At 35.3% G+C, this 18,479-nt stretch overlaps 1 protein-coding gene across 1 annotated transcript; it reads right to left on the reverse strand.

The window, feature by feature from the left end:
- Positions 1 to 3,514: 3,514 nt before the first annotated feature.
- Positions 3,515 to 5,695, reverse strand: LOC136202922 (chlorophyll a-b binding protein CP24 10A, chloroplastic). Its single transcript, XM_065993916.1, has 2 exons — positions 5,392 to 5,695; positions 3,515 to 4,206 (listed from the first exon to the last, which is right to left on the reverse strand). The coding sequence occupies exons 1-2, from the start codon at positions 5,622 to 5,624 to the stop codon at positions 3,657 to 3,659; spliced, it is 783 nt and encodes a 260-aa protein (XP_065849988.1). The 5' UTR covers positions 5,625 to 5,695; the 3' UTR covers positions 3,515 to 3,656.
- Between the last annotated feature and the right edge of the window lie 12,784 nt (positions 5,696 to 18,479).

Genomic DNA, 18,479 nt, shown 5'->3' on the forward strand with positions numbered 1-18,479 from the left:
CTTTTCATGCTTTTGTTTATCTTTTCACTTTAAAATAGTGAATTTTAGAAATGCAGCTTTTACTTTTTACAACAGCAAACTGTAACAACAAACAGCAACATCAACCAGTAATTAATCCAAACGGTCTCGATGTTTTAAAAGTAATGTTTCTTGGTGTCCGTTTTAGTTTCCTTGCTACATAAGTGATGCTTGTCTTATTCCTTGATTGGAAACGTTTATTCTGATAAATTTTAAAGGATTTTTTATTCAATTATTTTCTCAGAGAAACAAGTTAATTTGAGAGAATTGTGAATCATATAGTTTTGATTTCATTTCTTTGGAATGATTTGTTCCAAACACAAACATGTCTTAGTTGTTGGGTAAATGTTACCTATATTACGCTTTGTTTATCATACAATCAACGGTCTTCTATGCATTTCAACGTTGTGTTACCTTTTTATACAATTTTTTTTTTTTTTTTTTTTTTTTTTTTGGCTAAAATGACTTTATTGAAATGAAAAGAGAAGTTTGATAATTTTAAAAGACAATGAAGTTCAGTCATTTTATGAAACAAATTCAAATTCTAGTAACTATACAAATATGCCCCCCTTAAGTTTTTTTTTTTTTTTTGAAAAATGCAATACCTACGATATAAAAAAAAAGGGTTAAGGTGCAAAAATACCCCTAACGTTTTGGGACAGAAGCAATTTTACCCCTAACATCTAAAATGATGCAATTTTACCCCTAATGTTTGTAGCCAAGAGCAATTTTACCCCTAACGTATATAATTTGGGTCAATTTAAGACACAATTATAAAACACAAATATTTTTGTTCACTATTTTGCACCAATTGCATATCAATTCATTCTAAAAAAAGGATTTCATGTTTTCTGTAATTAATAATAGAATTGGAGATTCATATTTATAAATTCGGTGAATTTTTGAATTTTTTTTGTCTAATTCGTACAAAAGACACTATATTTTTTTTTTTATTTTTTTCACATCCCAACATATGTTTATGATTTATTACTGATAAAATGACGTATATGTGAAGTGTAGATGATAAGATTCATGACCGAGAAGACAATTTGATGAATTATTTCTGAAAGTGACCCAATTTATCAACGTTAGGGGCAAAATTGCTCTTGGCTACAAACGTTAGGGGTAAAATTGAACCATTTTAGACGTTAGGGGTAAAATTGCTCATGACCCAAAACGTTAAAGGTATTTTTGCACTTTAACCCTAAAAAAAATGGTACTAACTTTGTTCTTAGTGTTTTCAACTTCAACAATTTTAGATCCAAATCTAAGTTTGATTTTATTTTTTATATTCCAAACAATTAAAATTAATTGTGTAGTCTTTCATTGTTTGAGTCGAAAATTGCTGTGTATAAAATTTTGAGCAAGTACAAACAAAAATAGACCGTATAGTATGACTGATTTATAAAAACAATCTCTTTGATTTAAAAGTTTGCAATATTGTACTTTATAAAATTTACAGTTAAAAGATGTTTAATTTAATGTTTTTTATCAACAATATTTATTATATAATTAAATTTCAAAATTGTACGTTATATTTTGTGCAATTTACAAAATCTAGCGCATGTCCAACCTAAACCAAAGCCTACATAGAAGACTTCACTTAAGTTTGTAAACCGGATAAAACACAAATCCTGTTTACCGACTTTTAAACCATTTAATATCATTACAAATCGATTAAAACACATTATTTATTTTTATATTTTTCTCTAAAATTTATCATTACAAATCCGCCAAGGCATCTATTATGGAACGTAGAAAGAATCATTTTATATATTAAAGATATACCTCCATAGTAGTAGCAGGGGCAATTACTACAGATGAAAAGAACATTAGATATGATCTATCATAGTGACACATTCCGAGTGACTAGTAGACGTTGCAATGTCTCATTCACTACGGTACTCCATTATCTAGTTACTTTTCTCCACCAATCCAAAAATATGGAAACTAAATTTGAACCTCGTAAAAAATACAAAAATAACCCTTATGATTTAACTGATTTGTTTATGTTCTTTTGCAGATTATTGCAAAATTGATTCACCATGTCATTTAACTACAAATTAACGTTTGCAAATTTTTAAAGGGAAAATTACAAAACTAGGTCAAATGGGAGGTCCATTTACATATTAAACCCATTTACTCAACCTATTACATATCTAGACTGATTTTGTGTGACTTTTCCATAATACCCTCAATATTTACGCGTGTCTCGCCCTCTTCCGTCTGACTTCGCAAATTCCATATTATGCGAAGCCTGCGAAGCTAATGTTCATAATAATAGATGAATTTAGTTCGCATATGCGAAGCCTGCGAAGCTAGAGTTTGATTTATTTGATGAATTTAATTCGCATATGCGAAGCCTGGATATGTTTTGTAGCTAATTCGCGAAGTGGTATATAACAAAAAATGGCAAACAACAAAGGATTCCAACATTAAAATCATAACATTATCAAAATTTACAATAAGATTGCCACAATAAACTCATAACAAATCATCTCATAATACATAGGCTACTATTCACTAAGATTGCCACAATAAACTCCTAACAAATCACTTCATTATACATAGCCTTTTATTCACCACAGAGGGATGGAAGTCCAGGCGTTCTCGAATGGATGTCTCTCATGGCACCCTAACACACCGGCTTCCAGGAATGAATATTACGTATTCAACCACCTTCAGAAAAATTTAATCATGTTAGTCAGAAAAAAGGAAGATTTGGCTTCGCGAAACGACGATTCGCTAAGTATGCGAACATAAATGTGCAAGGAATGTGACGCTCTGGCTTCGCAAAACGCAGAATTGGCGGAGTCTGCGAGAGAAATTTATCGAATTACCTCGCAAACTTCGCGTAATCAGCGTTTCGCGAAGTGAAATCGATAAATTTCTCCCCGAAGACCTCGCAATAACCGCATATGCTAAGTGGATTTACGGGGGAAAACGCAGAAAAAACAGCATATACTTACATTTTTTGATGAACCCAATATGATAAACTAGGAAAAACGATGAAAATAACGTAGATTCACCATTTTTTTGAACGAGCAGAAAATGGAAGATGAAGAACCATGACTTCGTTTTCTAGGATTAGGAAGTTGCAGAATCAAGAGATGAAGAGAGGAAGAAAAGAAATTCATTGTGATTTGGAGAAATGAACCAGATTTCGTGGAATTTAAAGAAAGATAGGAAGATCAAAAGTCTTGGAATCATTAATGGAGGAGCTGCCACCGTTTCGCAGCCAATGAGAAAAGGGGAGAGAACGTTCGCGTAAGGGAGGAAGTGGGAAGGTTAGGGGTATTATGAGAAAGTCACACAAAATCAGTCTAGATATGTAATAGGTTGAGTAAATGGTTTTAATATGTAAATGGGCCTTCCATTTGACCTAGTTTTGTAATTTTCCCATTTTTAAATCATATCAACTATTTTGGAAATCCGTCAAAACACACAATTTATTTTTATAATTTTACCTAAAAAAAATATCACAAAACAAAATCCCAAACCAAAAAAGAAAAAGTTTGAATTAAAATTGAGGGAACTCATAAAATCCACAATCTCATCTCCTCTAAATCACAACTATATCTACATTCACAGTTGATATATATTATATATATCAATAATTCTCCACAATGAAATCAAGTTTACAATCCAAGAGCACCAAGAGGAGTTTTCCCCTGCCCAGCTTCAAAGTAAAAAACCAACATAGCAATCATAGCAATTCTAGCATGTTTTATCTCAGCAAGTTTCAATCTATCAAGCTTTTCTTCATCAGCAATATAAACACCATTTTTAATTTCACCTGCAAATCCCAACGGATCGAAAAATTTCCCACCAGGATAACCTTGTTCACCTGTTGCGTTTGCGAAATTCTCCGATGTTCTTGACCATGGCGTTGCCCATTCAATTGATTGAGAATCTGGATTGAAGAAATCGACCCATCTTTTGCTCTCAACCCATCCCATCAGAAGAAGTTGTGTGCCTAATAGAGTTCCGAAGGAGAAAGGCGCGATTGCGCCTGGATCGGCGCCCGCTTCGAACCATGGGATGCCGGTCCAGGCTTGGCCGACGAAGATTCCGAGAACTGCTGCCATTGCCCATCTTCCGTGGATTAGCTCGGCTTCTCTGTACCATTTTAGGAATGCTGGGTCTTTTCCTAGCCCTAGTGGGTCGAATCCGTAGTCCCCTGGGAGCCTGCAGTTTTTTTAAATAATATTTAGATATGGAGTTCATATTGACTGATTGTGGATCGTATTAAAATGATATGTATTATGAAAACAACGTAATATATTTTTAGCATTGTATCCCCTAAATTTTAATATAATAGGGGTCACTTTCACCTTCATTCAAAAAGTTAATTAATTCGCTAAATTTATAAAATATTTATTAGTTCACGATTAATTTTAAACAATTTAAAATATATATCATTATAAACAAATTAAATCAGTTAATAAATTCTAACAAGTTCAGAAAGCCAACAATTCACTTTAATTAGACTAAAATAATTAATAAATCATTTTAAACAAAATTCAATTATTCTATCTACCATTAGACTTTTTGAACTAATTAAGTTAAAGGTGTCACTTGCGTATTAAACTTTTTTTATTTTAAATAATTAGACAACTTTGTATAGATATGTCCACTAAATTTCTAACTTTTTTATAGTTTATCTCATTACTCGTTTCTTGTCACCTTTTGATGAATATCTCATTTTTTTTCCTTGTATATTAAAACTCAAATTACTTAATTTACTTCAAGCTTTTAACCACTCTGATCAACTTTTAATTTTATACATTAAACTCGAGAGGGAAAAATGCATCAAGAAACCCTTCACTTTTCATTTTTGTTATTTCATAAAGTCTTTGATCTTTTATTTAAATACGTTAAGCCGCTAAGCTGCTGATTTTTTGTGTGATACTAAACTCGTGGTGATAAAAAGAAATAGTTTTAAATATCAAATTAGGTTCATTTTACGTACATTCGAAATTTATATTTTTTAATAAATTTATTAAAACCTTAATTTAAATTGTAAATAATGTTAAAAGATATATGAAATAAATAACATATTTTTAACTTAATTAGATATTCACAGCTAACGACTATCGGATGCTTAATATTTATTAATAAAAAAATCAATAACTTAATCACCCAAAAACTTAAAAATCTTACTCAAGTTGCTTTTGACCAACTTCACAGTTCTGAAAATCAAAGCACAATAAGTGACACATTTTAATTTTATGGCTCTTCTTTTCATTTAATTAGACAAATTGATAATCATGGATAGATTGAACAATATCAGCTTTCCAACAATTAAGGAATCAGATCTTTGCACAAAACAAAAGATCCAAAAAAACGGGAGTCATCAGAGAGAAAACTTACGAGCCATCGAGCCATTCAGGGTCAATGAAGTTACCACCAGTTTTAACAGCAGGAATCCATGATTTCTTAGGTTGAGCAGCCATAACCACAAACTTCCTCGTCCCATTTCCAACTGATCTGCTGCTTCCTCCTCCTCCATTAACACCCAATAAAGCTTTGTTGCTCTTTCTTCCACATAAGAAGGAAGAAGATCCCAACCCATTAATCACTGCAGCAGAAGTAGTTGTAGCCATGGAAGCTTAGTTTTTTTTAGCTTCTTTTTTCTTCTTCTTTGGAAAAATGGATAGAGATGGAGTTTGGGTTTTTGAAGAATCTGAAAGTGGATTATCTATGGAGCCAAGTAGGATAATGAAAATCTCTGCAACTGTCGTGGATAGATTTCGGACCAATCGGAACTTCGTTTCCATCCTTGTTGCTTGTTTGCTATTGATCTCACCAACCACGTGTCTTCACTTTGTCTGTTTTTTTTCTTTTTTGTTTTGGGGGAGATTTTTGTGGTTCAAAGAAATAAAATTTTATTTAAATATAGGGTAATTACACTCATGATCACTGAAATTTATTTATTTTAATATTGTGACCACGAAATTCAGTTTTTAACGGTATCATTGGTCACTTAACATCTCAAAACCACCGTTCACAGTCTGAAGAGTTAATGATATTCTAAAAAAGTTTAATTCTTGATTTTTTTTTTTTTAAGGTAATTTATGTATTGTTTGTTTAGGAGAGAGCGAGTTGATTGTTAGAGAGTGAAAGTTCCAATAAAGGTGATTTTAGAAAATAAAAAATAGGGTTTTAAGGTAAAGGTTGTTCTGAACAACTTTAATTCTGGATAAATTACACTCTTGGCCATTAAACTTTACCCATTTAACATTATGGTCACTGAACTTCAATTCTTAACAATATGATTATTGAACATTACATTTTTTAACACCGGTGGTCATTCAACGTCTCAAAACGACCGTTGACGGTGTCAAAATAAAAAATTCGAAGAGTTAATGATATTCTAAGTAACTTTAATTCTTGAAAGTTTTCGTTTTGAGGTCATTTAGGTGTTTTTTGTTTAGGAAAGAGAGTGAATATGTAGAGAGAAAGCTCCAAAAAATGTAGTTTCATGGTAAATATCGTTAGGAATAACTTTAATTCTTGAATATTTTCATTTTGAGGTCGTTACCGGTAATTTTGAGTAATTAGTTAAAGTTTAGTGGCCACCGGTGTTAAAACGAATAAAGTTTAGTTGTCATACCGTTAAGAATTAAAGTTTAGTAGACACAATGTTAAAATAAGTAAAGTTCAATGGCCATGGGTGTAATTTACCCACATTCATTTGAATATAGGATAAATTACACACATGGCCCAGTGAACTTTACTAATTTTAATATTATGGCCAGTGAATTTCGATTCTTAACTGTATGACTACTGAACTTTACATTTTTTAATATCGGTGACCATTAAACTTTACACTTCAATTGAATTGAGTGGTCACATGTGTAAAATTCAGTAATCATACTATTAAGGATTGAAGTTCAGTAATCACAATGTTAAAATAGGTAAAGTTGAATTGGCATGAGTATAATTTACCCAATATATGTAATAATGGACTACAATGAATTGGATTTAACTCAAGTATTTTCAACGGATTCTGTAGGGCCCCGCTTGATATGTGATAACACTGGAGAAACTTCTGATCGGATTCCGTCCCTGTGAGGCGCCGTTGGGATCGGCCGGGGACCCTCCGATGCCAAAGTTAGTAGAATATTGGAAGAATAAATCGTATGAACAAAGCTGAGGGAATGTAAAAGTGAATGTACCTTTGATAGCCTTAGATGTAGGCTATTTATAGTTGGAGAATTCGTAATCTCTAGGTAACTAGAAAGACTCCATTAATGCTCATTTAATGGCGGTTACAAGTTACTCTTAACCTGACGGTTTAGCTAATTAATAGTCTTTATGGCCGAGCCGGCGGCCAGCCGTTATTAAGGCGAATGGTGAGATTCGCCCTAGAGATCCGCCAGCGGATCTCTAAGAGCTAATCCAGGGAGATCCGCCGAGCGGCTTCCTTTGCTACGTGGCATACTTAAGGCAATTATCTCCTTTGGTCCCTGCGATAATATCCCGATGTTATCAGAAGCCCCCCAAAATGCCTTTAAAGTCCTTTAGGGCTTTTAGACTTCTGTGCGCCGTCACATGCTTCCGCATTAATGAGCACTCTATTCGATGTTCTTTGATGGCCGACACGTGTAATGACATCACTATTGTGGCGGATAATCTTTAAAGGAATGCCACCAGCCTCCAATTTCGTTTTTTCGTTGGGTTCTGTTCCTTAGGAGATGTCCTTACTTGTGGCGAATCTATGACTGTGGAGGAAGATCCTCGAGCGGCGGGGGCGAAGAAGAAAGGGGATGTCCCTATTTTTTAGCTTTTGCTTAGAGATTTTGGGTTTGGAGTAGGTGGCCAGCCATACTCCACTTGTATGAACCTTTGTGAAGGTTTGAAGCTGTTCTATTCCTTTTTTAAAGGAAGTAAAGCTGTCCAGGGGTTCAATTTGCTACCTATCTTTGAGGTGAAATGACCCGCCCGCAGGACTTATAAACCCTTCTCTGGGAAGGGTAAGAGAGTGTAGAGACCTTGCGTCCAAGGATCGTTTTAACTCTATCGGTGACCGGGATCCGCCAAGTGGCGGACCTATTGTACATGTAGAGAGCGTGGAATGCTCCCTTTGAAATCGCAACAGTAAAGAACATAGAAATGAGCAACAATGTTTATTAATGGGAAAAACACCTTATTACAACGAACAGGTCTTTACAAAGGAGCTTCTTTGAAACCTTTAACAAGAAAAACCACATGGGAAAAAGCTTGCTAAGGGGAAAAGAACACTTAAGACCGTGAACATGTTTCATCTTCCGACGAAGTATTTGCGGAGATTTTGGAGGTTCCATGTGCGTGGTAGTGTATTGCCCTCCATGTCTTGTATTTTGAATGTGGCCGGTCCTACCTTTTCCACTATCTGGTATGGACCTATCCAGTTGATCCCTAACTTGCCTTTGCCTTCTCGAGATTGGATTTTATCAGCTTTACGAAGCACCAGATCCCCCATCTTTAGATCCACAAGCTTGACATTTTTATCATGATAGGATGCAATCCGCTGTTTATACGCTGCCAAGCGTACGTAGGATTGGTTCCTGCGATCCTCAACCTGATCTAGGCGGTCCCTTAATCGTTTATCATTGTCCTCTTTGCAATAAAAGGCCACTCGATCACTGGGGACTTGTATTTCAACTGGAATTACGGCCTCTACTCCATGAGAAAGGGCGAATGGCGTTTCCCCCGTAGCAGTTCTTGGAGTAGTGCGATAGGCCCATAAAACACTTGTAAGTTGATCCGCCCATCTCTTGTCGTGTTCTCCCAGCCTCTTTTTTATCCCTTTTACAATCGTTCGATTGGTCACTTCGGTCATTCCATTAGACTGAGGATAATAAACGGAGGCGAATCTGTTCAGGATGCCCAATCCTTCACAAAAAGTTTTGAACTTACCACAGTTAAACTGCGTTCCGTTGTCGGTGATGATAGTATGTGGAATGCCGTATCTCCCCACGATGTTGTCCTTGACAAACTCTACTATTTGTTCTGCTGTAATGGAGGAGACAGCCTCGGCTTCTACCCATTTGGTGAAATGGTCCACCGCTACTATTACGTACCTCTTTTGTCGGCGAGTTGGAGGAAACGGGCCAACAATGTCTATTCCCCAGAGGGCAAACGGACGGCCCTCGATGATTGGTTTCTGGATGTGTTTGATGGTGTGTGATTCATTCGCATGAATCTGGCAATTGTGGCAAGATTCTACCAAACTTTGGGCATCTAACTCGACTGTGGGCCAGTAGAAACCTGTTAACCTGGATTTCTTCAAAATCGCGGCGGATGCTTTATGTGACCCACAAGACCCCTCATGTAGTTCCTTAAGGATTCGCTGTCCTTCTTCGGGTAGAATGCACTTCAACCAAGGATGGCTAAAGGATTTTCTATAGAGACCATCGTTGATTAGGGAGAAATAAGCTGCTCTTCTGATTATCTTTCGTGACTCTTCTTTATCCTCAGGTAATGCTCCATTTAGCAGATATTGGCGGATGACCGTCCTCCAATCTTCTTCCACCGTTGTGAGTAGGGATACTTCTGCAGATTCCCATTCTGAAGCCATTTTTACTTCGAAGGGACAATCCGGATCCGCCCAATTTGCCTCACAAGAAGCCATTTTGGCCAATTGATCCGCCTCCGTATTGGATTCTCTTGGTATGTGGACCAATTCCCATCTGGCTTTTTTAGCTTCAAGGTTATCTAGCAACTTTTTGACTTCTGTTACATATTTGGCTAGGACCTCGTCCTTTACCTCGTAGTTCTTGATTACTTGGTTGACCATTAGTTTTGAATCACTGTAGATCACGATCCGTTCTGGGGTGATCTCTTGAAGTAGACGTAGACCCAATATCAGAGCCTCGTACTCAGCAGCATTATTAGTGGCACGGAAATTTAATTTTGCAGCGTACCGCAATCTTATATAATGGGGGCCTTTGATCACAACTCCCACACCTGCTCCATCAGCCGATGAAGCCCCGTCAGTGTACATCGACCATTCTTCTAACGGAGGTTTGGGGTGAGATATCCCTTCATCCGTAAATTCGTTTACGAAGTCCGCCAGGACTTGACGTTTCAATGATGACCTGCTTTCATATCTTACATCAAATTCGCCTAGGCGAATTGCCCATTCCATCAACCTTCCCGAAGTGTCCGACTTCTGCAATACTTTTCTCATTGGTATATTGGTACGAACTATTACTGTATGCGCCTGAAAATATGGCCTAAGGCGAATTGCCGTGGTTACAACAGCCAGTGCCATTTTATCTAGTTTTGAATATCTGGTTTCTGCATCTTTCAAAACCTTGCTCACGTAATAAATTGGAAACTGTTGGCCATCCTCTTCCCGTATCATGACCGTGCATACGGCTTTATCCGTGACCGATACATACATGTATAAATCTTCTCCTTTCAAAGGTCGACTCATCATGGGCGGCTCTGTGAGGAATCGTTTAATTCCTTCAAAGGCATTCTGACAATCTTCATTCCACTCGAACGCTTTTTGTTGCTTAATAACTTCGAAAAAAGGCTGACATCTACGGGCTGAGCAAGAGATAAACCTGCCCAAGGCTATGATACGCCCGTTAAGGCGTTGCACCTCCTTGATATTCCGGGGCGCTTGCATCTCTAGAACTGCTTTGACCTTGTCCGGATTTGGGCTAACTCCTTTTTCGCTGATCATGAATCCTAAAAATTTTCCATATGTAGCTCCAAAAGTGCATTTCTCAGGATTCAACTTGATGTTATGATGTCGGAGTACGCCCAATACCTCCTTTATATCCTCTGCATGCTTTTCTGCAGTTGTGCTTTTGATGATCATGTCGTCTACATAGACAGAATAGTTACCATTCTTGTTGTCCGCAAATATTTTGTTCATCATCCTCTGATAGGTAGCTCCTGCGTTCTTGAGTCCGAAGGGCATAACTTTGAAACAATAGGTGGCTTGATGTGTTACGAACGAGGTCTTGATTCTATCCGAGGGCTCCATAGGGATTTGATGATAGCTAGATTTTACATCAGTAAAGGAATACATTGCGTGACCGGCAGTTCCATCTACAAGCAGGTCTATGCACAATAATGGATAATTATCTTTGGGGCAAGCTTTATTGAGATCTGTGAAATCAATGCAGATACAGTAAGATCCGCCAGCTTTCTTGACTAATACGACGTTCGCCAGCCATTGGGTATAGAGTACCTCCTCAATGGCATCCGCCTTTTGGAGCTTGGCGATCTCTTCTTCAATCACTTTTTGCCTTTCAGGACCATGGTTTCTTCGCTTCTGAGCCACAGGGACAGCATTTTTATCGATGTTGAGTTTGTGGGTGATCACGTCTGGGATAATTCCGGGGAGTACCTCATCCTTCCATGCGAAGACATCTTCGACTTCACCGAGTACTTTAGTAATCGCATCTCTGATCTCGCCTTGTAGCCCTTTAACTATCCTCACCTGCTTCCCCTCCGCCATAGGGTACATTTCGGTTTCGCCCAAAGCCATTGTGACATGCTCCTCTTCATCTTCTTCCTTAGATTGAGGGCGGATCATTAAGGATGCGGAATATGTTTCTTGAGCTACCCTCTGACAACCTTTAACCATCACACCTCCCTTGGCCACAGGAATGTAAAGTGTTAGATGGCGAATAGAGATAAGAGCTGCAACTTCGGAGATAAAAGGTCGTCCCAGGATAATATTGTAAGCTAGTAGTCCATCCAAGACCGAAAACTCCAAATCTCCTCTCCAAATTTGATCACCCCCAGTAAGCTCGCAATCCCAAGTAACCTCACCTTTCGTCTGAATGGTATGACCAGTGATTCCCAAAATATCGATCGTAGTTGGCTCTACCCGGACGGGATCAATTTTGAGTTTGGCGAATGCTCCTCGGGTAATGATGTTACATGAACTTCCCGTGTAAATCATTACCCGTCTCATTTCCCAACCTTCAACCATCATGGTGACGACCAGTGCATCTACATGGGGTGCAATCTTCGGACCTGCATCTGAGAAAGGGCGGTTTAATGACATCCTCTTAAGGGCGGTTGTCCTTGCCTTCTTCGATGTTGGCTGATAACCTGGTCCGCCAGCTATGACGTTAATGGTGCCTTTTCTCTTCCTCTTCGAATCCTCTTTGGACCTATCGCCCGCTTTTCCTTCCACTTGGATGAGCCAATCCATTTTACGATAATTTTTAGGAGTGGTTGATCCCGTGTGACCAGCGCTCGATGACGTAATTATCGGTGATTCAATCTCAGAGGAGGGATTTTGCCTTTCATTGGTCATGATGTTTCAGTGTGAATGAAAAACCCTTTATTTGATCAAGGATTCCACCTTCACCGCACCAATTGATAACACTGGAGAAACTTCTGATCGGATTCCGTCCCTGTGAGGCACCGTTGGGATCGGCCGGGGACCCTCCGATGCCAAAGTTAGTAGAATATTGGAAGAATAAATCGTATGGACAAAGCTGAGGGAATGTAAAAGTGAATGTACCTTTGATAGCCCTAGATATAGGCTATTTATAGTTGGGGAATTCGTAATCTATAGGTAACTAGAAAGACTCCATTAATGCTCATTTAATGGCGGTTACAAGTTACTCTTAACCTGGCGGTTTAGCTAATTAATAGTCTTTATGGCCGAGCCGGCGGCCAGCCGTTATTAAGGCAAATGGTGAGATTCGCCCTAGAGATCCGCCAGCGGATCTCTAAGAGCTAATCCAGGGAGATCTGCCGAGCGGCTTCCTTTGCTACGTGACATACTTAAGGCAATTATCTCCTTTGGTCCCTGCGATAATATCCCGATGTTATCAATATGTTATAGTGGACATTGTAATTGAATGCCCAATTATAATACATGTTCATTACCATGTTTGGATTAGTCATATTGTTTTTGTTGTAATGGAATCACAATTACATTATTCAATTTTGCTTTACAAATTTATGTAATGGTAATTACATAAAAAAAAAAGACAAGAATTCCCATTACGACTAGTTCTAATGTATACTTTTATAATCTATCATTCTTATTAAACGGCGAAACATAAAATGAGAAAAACATGAAAAATGCGAACGGGGAAAATGTGAAAACAGAAAACAGAAAAAATAAAAAAATATAAAAAACGAGAAAAAAACAAGAAACACGAAAAACAAGAAAATAAGAAAAACGTGAAAATGCGAAAACAGAAAAATGGGAAAAATGTGAAACTAAAAACGTGAAAAACATGAAAAATGCAAAAATAGAAAGAATGTGAAAGCGGGAAAGACGAACACAAACTAACAAATTCTTAACCATCACATATGGACGATGTTCCCATGCATAGGAAAATTTGAAAATAATTGAAGTTTCTAACTAAATTTGACGAAGCAAATATAAGTATTGTAATAGTAATTACATTTCAGCTATTTTTTTAAGGGATAATTACTAATTTGACCCAATCAAGGATCCCAATTTACATATCTAACCCACATTGTCTTAAAGTTACCAAATTAGATACTTTCACCCTTTTTGGACAAAACTAACCTTAGTTCTATTTGATGAATCGATCGATCTTCTTCTTCTTCCTCCTCTTCTTCTTCTTCTTCTTCTTCTTCTTCTTCTTCTTCTTCGGTTCATCTTCTTCAATTTCTGATACCAATCGTTAGCGATTTTTGAGATTTTTGACATATTATGTTCAATTTCCCGTACAAATTGTATATTTATACGCTTGCTTTTCTCGTTGGTTTTGCCTCTTTCATCATCTGTAATGGTATCGTTTCAATTTCCTCTATTTTCCATAATTTTTTTTCCATTTTCCTCCATTGTTGTCGCATTTGTGACGAAATTGTCGCATTTTTATCACAAATGTGACAAGAACTGTCACATTTCGTCGCAAATGCAACAAGAGTTGTCGCATTGACAAATGCAACAGTTGTTATCGCATTTGCGACGAAATGCGATAGTTCTTGTCGCATTTGCGACGGAATGCGACAGTTCTTGTCGCATTTGTGACGAAATGCGACAATTTCGTCACAAATGTGGCAACAATGGATGAAAATGAAAAAAATTATGGAAAATAAAGGAAATTGAAACGATACCATTAAAGATGAAGAAAGAGGCAAAACCAACGAGAAAAGTAAGCGTATAAGCAAAAAATATATCATTTGTACGGGAAATTGAACATAATATGTCAAAAATCTCAAAAATCGCTAACGATTGGTATCAGAATTTGAAGAAGATGAACCGAAGAAGAAGTTGAAACGGAGAAGAAGAAGAACAAGAAGAAGAAGAAGCGGATGAAGCGGAGGAGGAGGAAGAAGAAGAAGAAGAAGAAGAAGAAGAAGAAGAAGAAGATCGACCGATTCATCGAATAGAACTAAGGTTAGTTTTGTCCAAAAAAGATGAAAGTGTCTAATTTGGTAACTTTGAGGTAAGGTGGGTTAGACATGTAAATTGGGGTCCTTGATTGGGCCAGATTAGTAATTATCCTTTTTTTAAAATTTTTCAACTAAACATTCTAATGAAATCACTATTACATCCCATTATTTAAACAATTTTGATTAGATTACAACATTGATTATATTACATTGCATTATAGCGTACCAAGTGGAGCCTTAGAACATTTCTAATAGGGATGTTTTGAAAGGATGGTTGATGTGGTTTGATAAGGTTATAATTGTAAATATATATTTGGCTTAATACATCATTTGTCCTCTGAACTTAATACATCATTTGTCCTCTGAACTTGTCCAAAAATCTTGATTAGCCCCATGAACTTTCAAAGTATCCCGATAACCCCCTCAACTTGCACAAAATGTTCAGTTAGCCCTTGAACTTGCATAAAATGTAATCAATATCACTTGGTTGCAAAAAAAAAAAAAAGTTAAATATGAAAGATGTATTGCACGCATCTTAAAAAAAGGTAAAACGACCAAGATCGTTGTATGAAGTTCTAATATTAGAGAAAACAAGTTTTATAGTTGAGTAAGTAATAACTTTCTCATTAATCTATTTTTGAATTATGTAATAACATTTTAAGATACGCAGAATACATCTTTCACATTTACTTACTTTTTTTTTTGCAACCGAGTGATCAATTTATTACGTTTTATGCAAGTTCAAGGAGCTAAGTGAACATTTTATGTAAGTTGAGGAGGATATTAAGACACTTTGTAAGTTCAGGGGGCTAATTAACCTTTTTGGAAAAGTTCATGAGGCAAATGTGAATACGATACCTAAGTTATCTCATTATCTTTATGGTATCAAAGCTTTTTGGACCAAATGGTCGAAGGTCTGAAACCTGACAACCTTATTAATTTGTTGAATTTAAAATACAAAAACTTAGTTAGATTTAATAATCAATGGAGAGAATTATCTTGTTATCCGATAAGTTTGGTTTTGTCTTATTTTTTCATAAGTTTCTTCTTTTATTTCCAATTTGCATCAAAAGTTCTTTTTCCATCTATGAAATTATCAAGTAATCATTTTGGAGAATGCATTCTAGCTAAGATGAGAGCTTTTCAAGGAAATCTCAGTCATCAACTAACAAAGATTAAAGAAGCTTTAAGTTGGATTAAGATATATCGTCATAGTGAGAAAAATCAGATTCAGACGGATTGTCTCGTCGTCAAGACAATTCAAATGAGTTTAGATGTCTTTTGTATTTAGTTGACATTATTTCTGATTGTACTCATTTATTACGAGATTTAGAGCTATGCTCTATCTCCTTTATTCATTGTTCAGCGAATTTGGCTGCCCATATTCTAGTAAAAACGGTCAATTATGTATCTGTTCGGGATGAGTAGACATGCCCATCACCTTTTCTTAATTAGCAATATTATTTCCTCTGAATTTAAGTTAATAAAACTTGGTTTTATTTTAATGGCCTAATGCTATTCCAGCCCCCTTAATTTGTCCAAATTGGTCATTTTACCCCCCTAAAATCATCGAATATCCTATTTACCCCCTTAACTCCATAAAAGTGGTATTTTTCACCCCCAACTTGTCCATTTACCCCCCTCCAAAACTCATAGAATGTCCTATTTACCCCCTTAACTCCATAAAAGTGGTATTTTTCACCATTTACAATCCATTATCGAGACATAAATTGATGTATTTTTTAAACGTTAAACCTATATTGGTGTTATTTTGTACGTGGAACCTAAATTGATATTTCCCCAAAAACCATATGTCACACCGGACCCTAAACGACATCAATCGGCATCGGGTGTGAAATAGAAAGATAAAAATCAATACTTAGGAGTCTCCAATTTATCCCAATATCATAATATCATATATATTACAATTGAAATACCAAAGTTTTAACCATAATTCTAACAATAAGCAACAACTTCTGATTCTCGCCTAATTGGTCGGTAACCTTCTCTCTATCTTGTACTTTCTCACCTAAAACATTAAAACATTTAAAAAAAAACGTGAGACAAAAATCTCAGTAAGAAACTATCAGCTATGAAAACCAGCTTTACTTAACTTAGCTACATATATATCTTTAGAAATGGGTTTAATCAAAACCTTATAAAATATACTCAAAACCAAAGTTCATAATATAGTCAAAGTAGTAAACCAAAACCAAAAATATATAATCTTGTATCGATTTTTGAGTTCAAAACCTTATAAAATATTATAATCAGATAAACGTTTTATCAAACCAAATCGTAATCAATCAAACGTAAAACCTTATATCAAAATCAATAACCGAAAATGTACTCCAAATGAACTTAAAACATTGTATCCATCCTCGAGTTTCTCCCCTTAAGTATCAATCCATAACCACATATATAATCGAGACGTCTCTTAACATTGCCTATCCCATATGGTCTTACCCAACACTTCTTTGTCATACCCAATAGGTCTTCGCACTGTGTACACATGCCATGTCCCTCACTGAACATGGTCTTCAAATATGGAACCACCGATCCGGATAGCTCTCGATGGATATAAAATCATAAAATCATAAAATCATAAAAATCATATTTGGACTTCAATCCAAAATAATAATAATAACCGTAACAGATTTCTCAATCCAAACACAATTCATAAGAAATCATCAAATTTATTTTATTCAATTGAAACCAAAACATATATGTATATATGTAAATCAATCAAATGAAGCCTTAAATCAACATAATCAAGTAAAATCTGAATTTCACATAGAAGCATAATCAATAATTTTATTTGAACCGTAATTTCACAATAAAAAGCAAAATCATTAATATCCGTATAAACCCTGAAATATGAATTTCTGAAAATTCTTTGATTATATATATATATTGATGTACATAAAACTCAAAGTATAGTTGATAGATACTTACCTTGGCTACTAATTGAAAACCACAAACCCGTTCAATTCGCCTTTAAACTCTGTATAGACCATTTCCCTCCAAACGTTGCCGAAACTCAAAAACTCTTCGGCTAGGACTTAGATCTATGTATAAGGATACTATGGTTCTAATTTCGAATGATTCGGATGGTCGAATCTTCATAAATCAAAAAAACGGTAGAGAAACGGTTTCTGAACGGCGAAGAAAGATGAAGGGAAAAAAGAAGAAGAAAAAGAAAATAAGAATGATGATCACTGACTCCGATTCAATATATATCCAAATACGATAATTATCACGTTTGATCCTCCATCTTTCTATAATCTTTTAAAATTTATCATAACTTTTAATTTACACATAAAAACATCAAATTAACTCCAAATTTTTCCTATAACACCAAATAAAAATTATACACCTAATAAGTATCATATATACTAATATCAAAATATAAATTCTAGAAATTTAGTCACGGACGTGACACCATAGGTCTATTTTGATATTTGGCTAGTTAAATTTTGATTATCTAATTATTGTAATAAACACATAAAGTATCAATATAATTATCAAATTAAAACAAAATAAAAAAGTCGATATTAAAAAAATATTTTCAAACTCATTTGAATAAGTTATATTAATTTTGTACTATAAAGGGATAAAAAAATACTATATTTATTGAGTTAATGAGATAAATGAGATCATAAGGGGTGGGAAATGCCACTTTTATGAGGTTAAGGGGTAATAGAACATTCTATGAGTTGAGGAAGAGATAGAATGATCAATTTAGACAAGTTAAAAGGGTGTGAAATACCATTTTATAGAGTTAAGGAGGTAAATAAGATATTCAATGCGTTAGATGGATAAAATGATCAATTTAAACAAGTTAAAGGGTTGGAAGAACATTAAACCTATTTAAAAAAAATATAAAACATACGAAAATAAAATAATAATTTTAAAAATTAATATCATTTTTTAAATTATAATATCAATACTAATCCATCCAAAAAATTTATATACCAATTACAAAATCACTAATTAACTAATAAACTAAACTGAGATACTATATTTACGTGTTGATTCCTTTCAAAAAAATATATAAATAAATAATCTACTAAAATTCATTTTTTATAATAAATAGCTTATCTTTATGCAGCTTTATT

This window comes from Euphorbia lathyris, chromosome 8 (genome assembly GCF_963576675.1).
Source record: "Euphorbia lathyris chromosome 8, ddEupLath1.1, whole genome shotgun sequence".
Classification (NCBI taxonomy): domain Eukaryota; kingdom Viridiplantae; phylum Streptophyta; class Magnoliopsida; order Malpighiales; family Euphorbiaceae; genus Euphorbia; species Euphorbia lathyris.